The 7,344-nt window shown below is 56.3% G+C and overlaps 1 protein-coding gene across 1 annotated transcript; it reads left to right on the forward strand.

Moving 5' to 3' along the window:
• The first annotated feature begins 683 nt into the window (after positions 1–683).
• On the forward strand, positions 684–4,056 carry LOC123101680 (non-specific lipid transfer protein GPI-anchored 14-like). Its single transcript, XM_044523025.1, has 3 exons — positions 684–817; positions 1,820–2,217; positions 3,995–4,056. Exons 1-3 carry the CDS (start codon positions 684–686, stop codon positions 4,054–4,056), a joined length of 594 nt encoding a protein of 197 aa, XP_044378960.1.
• Positions 4,057–7,344: the final 3,288 nt, after the last annotated feature.

The raw sequence follows: 7,344 nt of genomic DNA on the forward strand, positions 1-7,344 counted from the left end.
TGGCTCCGGAATCGCTTTCTCGCGGGGAGTCGAGGAAGGATCTCTGGGAATTACTAAAATATAATTGTTACTTTATGATATGCTAATCTGCACTCTTCTAATGCTGCAAGACGATGCAAGAGGCTAGTCATTGTTAGGCTAGGCCTTTCCTTCTATTCTAGCATTTCTGCAGTATAGTCCACAGATACACCCCCTTCCAATTGATACCGATGCATACTTAGCATAGATCCGACGTAAGTCTTTCAAGTACTTTGGATGAGTACTTACGGTTGCTTTCCTACCTTTTTCCCCTTTACCCGATTGCTGCGATCAGATGACAGAGCGTACTACTACGTGGAGACTGACGACCAAGAGTAGTTAGGAGGCTCCAGGCAGGAGGCCTTCGCCTTCTCGATCTAGTTGACGTTGTTTTACTGGCCTTCTTAAGGAAAACTTGTTCATCTTATGTATGTACTCAGCTATTCTTGCTCCTGCCGACTTATGAATTCGAGCCTTCGTGGCACTGGCTTGTAATATAAAGCTTTATGTTTGAATTTGTGTCTAGAGTTGTGCTATGATATCTTCTCGTGAGTATCTGGTCTTGATCGTGCGCATTTGCGTGTATGATTAATGCACGATTGAGTCGGGGGCATCACAACGAGACCCTCTACGGCGCCATCCGCCACTCCTAAACGTCCACGGAGATGGAGGCCACCGACGTCGCCGAAAAAATGAGGCAGCGCTCCGCATCGATCGAGGAGTCCCATCAGTTGGCAATGCAGAGGGTGGTGGCGGCTAAGAGAGCCGCACGGCTCGCGAAGCAGAACCGCGCCGCACGGTGCATGGCGGGGATCATCATCATCTCCTCCTCCTCCTCGAATAGTTATACGACGAATGATGACGCTCCGCCTGCCGCTAACACCTACACCAAGGACATCAGTCACTCCCGAAAACCCCCAGTGGAAGCATCCAGCGAGGAAGTGGTGAAATCCGACCCCCCTCTCTCTCTCTCTCTCACTCTCTCTCTCTTCTCTCTTTCTTAGTTTATATCATGATCTATCGTTAGTTAAGTGATTAACTTTGACGGGCCCTTTTGGATCAGATTTTTTTTGCGGGGTCTTTTTAATCGGATTGTAGTAACTTTAAACAGATCCTCTATATCTATGTCAGATTGATATGTTTATATGTTTTATTTATGTCAGATTCCTACGTTCATTCGCTCTAGATAGAGACGATAAATTAATGTATTAGTTTATGTATAGTTTGCATGGGTTTGTACGGCTCCGGAAAGGACAAATGGGGTGTTGCTGTGGAGTGGCGCAGATAGGATCTGCCCAGTAACCTCCAGCGGACGCGCTCAAATATGTTCACACGCGTATAGGTAAAGGTAACGACGATTATAGATGCTCTTACATATAACAGACACGGTTTTATATGGACGAGGCTCCTCTAACGTACTGCAGGGTGCAGTTGGGTCACTGATAGGTGGGCCCGAAAGCAAGTTGGCCCACCTGTCAGTGACCCAACTGCTCCCTGCAGTACGTCAGGGGAGCCGAGTCCGTTTTATATAGCACCATGGTATTTGCCCCGCGAGGCCATGGGCAAAAACACACCACGCACGCGCGCGATCTAGCCAGCCACCTCACCAACCAACTCCAAATTAATCACCCTCGATCAATCACTTTGCCGCACCACCCCCACGTACCACTCTCTCTCGATCCATCACATTGTCACACCGCCGTATGCACCACTCCTTCTCGATCGGTCCATCATGCTCCACTTGAACGCACTACACTTCTATGCGTGCGTACGTGACATTTATACATAACCAATTCCCCAGGCACACCACGTGTGACACGTACTACGTACGTACGTACGCAGCAGCAGCCAGCCATGGTTCTGCCGGCTCGCCGGGCGCAGTGGCGGTGGCGCTGGTGGTGTGGATGGCAGTTGTTGCTCTGGCGGGCGCCGACTTGGCAGCGGACAGCAAGTTGTGCGCGGAGAAGCTGGCTGTGCTGGCGACGTGCTTGCCCGTCGTGGAGGCGACGGCGACGGTGCGTGCGCCCACGCCGGAGTGCTGCGCCGGGCTCCGGGAAGTTCTGGGTGACAGCAAGAAGTGCCTGTGCGTGCTGACCAATGACCGCGACGACCCGGCCATTGGGATAAAAGTCAACGTCACCCGCGCCATGGACCTCCCCTCCGCCTGCTCCGTCCCCGCCGTCCTCTCCGACTGCCCGAGTACGTACTGCTCATATCCGATCGGCCGGTGCTGCGCCACCGTGCCTGCGTGTATGCTAAATTGCTAACTTTCGTTTGGTAAGGATTTTGACTAGACGAAGCATTAAGAGCAACTCCAATGGGGCGATTTATTTCGTCCGCCCGCGTCCGTTTGGGTCGGCGCGGACAAAAGTGGCGGCCCAACGTGTCGACCCAAACTCAAATCGTGTCCGCCCGGTGTCCACGCCGACCCATTTCCGGCCTAAAATTGCGTCTGGAATGCGTCGTCGCGGACGCGAAGCGGACGCGCCGCGCGTCTCCTCGCCATCCGCCGCGTCCCCATCTGGCGGCCACCCAACCGCCACGGTCAACATAATTTATAACGACCGCCCACCTTGGGCCCACGCGTCAGCGACAGCGGTCGTCCTTTTTTAAGCCGGGCGTGCGGCGGGGCCGTCCTCATCCACTTACCACTCGCCCCACGTCCCCATCTGGCCACCCCTGCCCCCACGCCGATGACAACCCTAGCCACCGCCAGCATGGATTTCTTCTCCGGCATCGGCAGCAGCCGCAAGGGCAAAGTCCCCGCCCGCCATTCCCCCTCCCTCCCCGTCTTCCCCGCGCCGGCGCGCGCTCTCCGGCAGAGGCAGCGCATCAACGTGCCGTTGCACCAGGCCGAGTGGCACTGGCACCACCGCATGCCTCTGCCGTATCCGGACGTGACGCTGCCGCATGACTGGCATTTGGATCCAGAGAGGATCCCAGTGCCGGCGGCGCCGCGGACGGCGAGGGCCCATGCGGAGGAGGTGCAGCGCCGGCGGGCGTTGCTGAAGTCGGAGCAGCGCGCCGACCCGCACTTCACCGCCGACTCGCCCAACTGGGCTCGATGGTTCGCCTTCGAGCACGAGGAGGCGAGGCGACGGGGCGTCCACGGCGTCGACCACAGCCTGCCGCCGCCCACGCTCGTCGTCCGCGACAAGGACCAGGAGGCCGAGGCCGCCTACCAGGCGGCCATCAAGGAGAGTGAGGAGGAGGAGCGGTGGAGGGAGGCGGACGAGGCGGCTTTCAAGGCTGCCATGGCGGAGGCCATGGCCCTCTCCGCGGCGGGCGACTGCGTCGTCCCGCCGGTGGCCCCGCCGTCCCCGCCCAAAGCCCAGCCGGAGGAGCCGGCCTACCGCGAGCGCTACTCCTGGACCGGAGTAGTGCGCGAGTGGGTCAGCGCTCCGCCGATCTGGCTCGGGGCGACGAAGAAGCAGGAGGCGGCCTACCTCGACCACTGGCGCCGCGTTCGGCTGGCCGAGGAGCGCTGGGAGGGTGAGCGTTTGCAGATGCTCGAGCGCGAGGCCGACGAGGAGGCGCGCCAGGCCCAGGCAGCGGCGGCAAAGCCCGACATCGCCGTCGTCTGGAACACGGCGTTCCCCTGGGCCGGCCCTGCGCCGACGTTGATCGACCTCATCGGTCCCGACGCAGACGCCGCCGCCGACGAGGATGCCTAGGGCAGCGCGTCGTCTTGTTTTTAGTGTTTTTATTAATGTAATGTGGACTTCCGCCGGCCTTCGTGGCCGGCTTTTATGTTTAATTAAATGCATTTTTTTGTTTTCAAACTGCTCGCAATATTTTTTTTGGCGCGCCGACAAAATGAGTCGGGCCAGCGTTGGGCGCTCGGGCCGACCCAAACACAGCGCCGGACGTTTGTGTCAGCCGGACCGACTCAAACGGACAAAAAGCAAACAAAAATATCGTCCGTTTGGGTCGGCCCGTTGGAGTTGCTCTAATCATGTGTGTGTGGCGCACGCAGAGCTCCTTCACATCTGGCCGGACTCTAAGGAAGCGGATATCTTCAAGAATGCTCCATGCTAAAGAATTTGCCCCTGCTGTGTTAAAGGTTGGCAATAGGGTGCTTCCTTGGCGAGGCAGATATAACACAAGTGCTGGGAAAGTGGCATTGATCAACGCTTGCTTGTCCTCCTTATCAATGTTTTTCATGGGCTTTTACTTACTCTCGGCTGGCACGCACGCTGGCTTTGATAAGCATCGGGGTGCTTTTTTCTGGAATGCGACAGACAATAGGCACAAGTACAAACTTGTCAGGTGGAAACTTATGTGTAGACCCAAAAACCTTGAAGGGTTGGGCATCATAAACACCGCTATCATGAATAAATGCCTCTTGATCAAGTGGTGGTGAAAATTATGACCACTGGAGTTGGTTTTTTGTGGTTTTCTATCCTTAAAGAAAAATATTCCCCTCTTTCTATAGCCCCTTGTTTGCCTCTGCTCGCAGAGGCTCGCAATTTTGGAAAGATCTTATTAAAGTTAGACCTCTGTTTTTGGCTCATGTTAAGTTTGTAGTTGGGGACGGGACTTCTGTTCGTTTTTGGCTTGATTGGTGCTATGGAGACTCACCTCTCTCCGTGAGCTTCCCTACACTCGTTTCCTATTTCCCTAATCCGAATATCTCCATCGCGGAGCTCTCTGCGAATAACTGGGACTTAGCCTTCCGGCGCTCCTTATCTCCTGTAGAGTTAGAAGAGTGGCAATGGCTTACTGCCTTCTTTCCTACGCTCTCGGAGAATGTGGACACGGTGGTTTGGCCTCATACCTCTTCTGGTCGCTTTTCGGTCAAGTCTTTATATTCCGAGCTAATTGGTGGGTCCCCCACTAGCAAATTTACTCAGGTTTGGAGGGCTCGCATTCCCTCGTAAGTTAAGATCTTTCTTTGGCAAGCTTTCAGAGGTCGTCTTCCCGCGACGGACCAAATTCGTAAGACGAATTGCCCGGGATCGGAGTTCTGCGCCCTTTGTGGTGCCCTAAAAGACACGAATCATATATTTTTTCACTGTGTTTTGGCCAAGTTGGTGTGGAGCTCTGTTAGATCATGGCTCCAGGTATCCTGGGATCCTTCTTCGTTCTCTGAGCTTCGGGCCCTTGCTAATTCTTTGGCGGGTGTTACAAAGAGGGTCTTTTGGGTAGGACTTGGAGCGATTTGTTGGTCCTTGTGAACTACTAGAAACAAGTTTATGAACATGTTTTTCCTACTAAGCCTGCTGACTGCTTATTTAAATCATGTATGTTGTTGCAACAGTGAAGATTATTGACTAAGCCGAAGGACCGGGATGCTCTTGATCTTCTAATGTCTAAAATGCGGCCCTCGATGACTAGTTCTCACTCTCTTGCATATGGAGCCCAACCCGAGCGACCTCGCTCTCGCGAACACGCCCGCGGCGGCGGCGCCGCCGCCCTGATCTCCTACCTCCAGCCTCCCTGCACCTGCTCTGTCCAGATCCGAGATCCTCTCCACGTCCTCTCTCCGCTCGCGTGCTTCTCTTCGCGGAGCGACGCCATGGCTGTTGATCCTCAACCTCGGCCCGCATCCATGTCGGCCGCGATGGCGGCGGCCTCTCCTGCCGTGCCGTGCGCCGGCTCTCAGCCTCCCGCTGCTTCAGCACCCGCCGCCACCCTCGCCGCGGCCGCCCTCGCCTCCCGTCGCTCTGACCCAGCCATCCATGGGAGGAGGGTGTTCCGCGCGCCCCTCGCCAAGGAGGCGACGACGTCCATGACTTCGACCGCGCCCTTCGCTCCGGCTCCACTTGCTGCCGCCGCCTACAGCCTACCACCGACGACACCGGCAGCGACCCACTCCGGCTCGTTCCCGACCCAGGCAGAGCCCCACTCCGACGTGTCACCTGCAGCGACCCGGCTTCATCCAGAGCTTGCCTCGCAGACTCATCGGCATGCGTCCAGTTCTTCAATGATGGCGTCCGCTGGTTTGAACTCGGGGCGGCCTGTGTCCTAGGCCTCCCTCGCCGACGAGGACAATTAGGATGACGAAGAAGAGTTGGCTCTGCTGACGCCGCCGGCTTCCAGAAGCCCGGTCCCGACTGCTGACCAAGCTGTTCCATGCGTTGGGCACGAGGAGGAGACGGGTGCTGGATGGCAAGAGGTACTGCCTCGGCGCGGTCGGCGCTGTCAGGCGTCACCAACACCGGCATTTGCTCCTCGTCCCATCCCTGCCTGGCTCCACGGTTAATGTTGTCGATGCCTCGCCCCTGGACACCGCGCGGCAGTTTGCAGAGATCCCTTGCGATGCTCCCGCTGCTTGGAGAATGGACATTGGGCGCGCGGGTGCCACAATCCTTGGCGTCCACTCAGCTCTTTGGCTTGCCTTGTCGCGCCACCACAGTCTAGCCTCAGCACCAAGCATTGTCGAGCTCTAGCTTCTTGTGAGGGTCCGATGAAATCCACGCTCCCCTACAAGGCGCTTCATCGAGGGTCCTGGGCGTCAATTGTTTCTGGGGATGTTGGCTCGGCACACCCCCAACCGATGTGCTGTTGCAGTCCAATTTAGCAACTCAGGCCAAGCTGCTGATGAGTGTTGGGAGTTTTCTGGAGCGGGCGGAGGCGGCCCTGGACAAGCTCTCTCTTGTGTCAGCTGCGTGGCAGTCAACTCCTACGTCGCGTCCTTCTAGTCAGGTTGATGTTGTTAGTCAAGTTGATGTTGTTGGTGGCTCAGTGGAGAACATGGATGAAGAGCTCTATGGTTGTTTCCCCCCTCGAGTTGGGGACAACTTGTCGTTGATGTCTGCCGCTGTAAGCGAGGCCATCGCCGTGGTCGTCGCCCCTGTGTTGCAGATTATGCCCGAGCTTTAACAACTATGTGCTAGACCTGCTTCGCCTCAGCCGATGGAGCATGTGGAGGTCGTCTCACCTGTGACCCCTGTTGAGGGGCAGGATTCGTCTAGGTCATCTAAACAACTAGAGCCGTCTGAGTCCATCGTGTCAGTGGTATCTGTGACTGATAATGTTGAGGCGGTCAGCATGTTGGCGTCTGATCCTTTGGAGTCCAGCCAGCCGCTCGCCATTGCGGAGCGTGAAGGTTCCGATGTTACAGTCACTCACTCGCATGAGACCATTGCGCAGGTTTCTGTGCGTGACAAGGTCAATGATATTCTCTTCCAGATAGAGATTCACAGCTTGCTCAAACGTTTGGAGGCGGCTAGCCCTGGATCTGGCAAGGCAATTGTAGAGGACGCTCTCAGGAGCAAGAGAATGAAGAGTGGCGCCACAAGAAAGGCGTCCGCGGTTGCTTGATGGATGGCCATCAGTCTTTTGGGTTGTCCTTATGGTCTGAGTTGTCAGCGCGAATTTGGT

The sequence above is a fragment of the Triticum aestivum genome, chromosome 5A (assembly GCF_018294505.1).
Source record: "Triticum aestivum cultivar Chinese Spring chromosome 5A, IWGSC CS RefSeq v2.1, whole genome shotgun sequence".
Lineage (NCBI taxonomy): Eukaryota > Viridiplantae > Streptophyta > Magnoliopsida > Poales > Poaceae > Triticum > Triticum aestivum.

Bases quoted from the DNA above. Each gene is read 5' to 3' on its own strand.
- LOC123101680 (XM_044523025.1), top strand. From the start codon at position 684: ATGGAGGCCACCGACGTCGCCGAAAAAATGAGGCAGCGCTCCGCATCG. The intron at 818-1,819 runs GTGCATGGCGGG...CCAATTCCCCAG, and splicing joins AAGCAGAACCGCGCCGCACG to GCACACCACGTGTGACACGT. The intron at 2,218-3,994 runs GTACGTACTGCT...TGGCGCACGCAG, and splicing joins CGTCCTCTCCGACTGCCCGA to AGCTCCTTCACATCTGGCCG.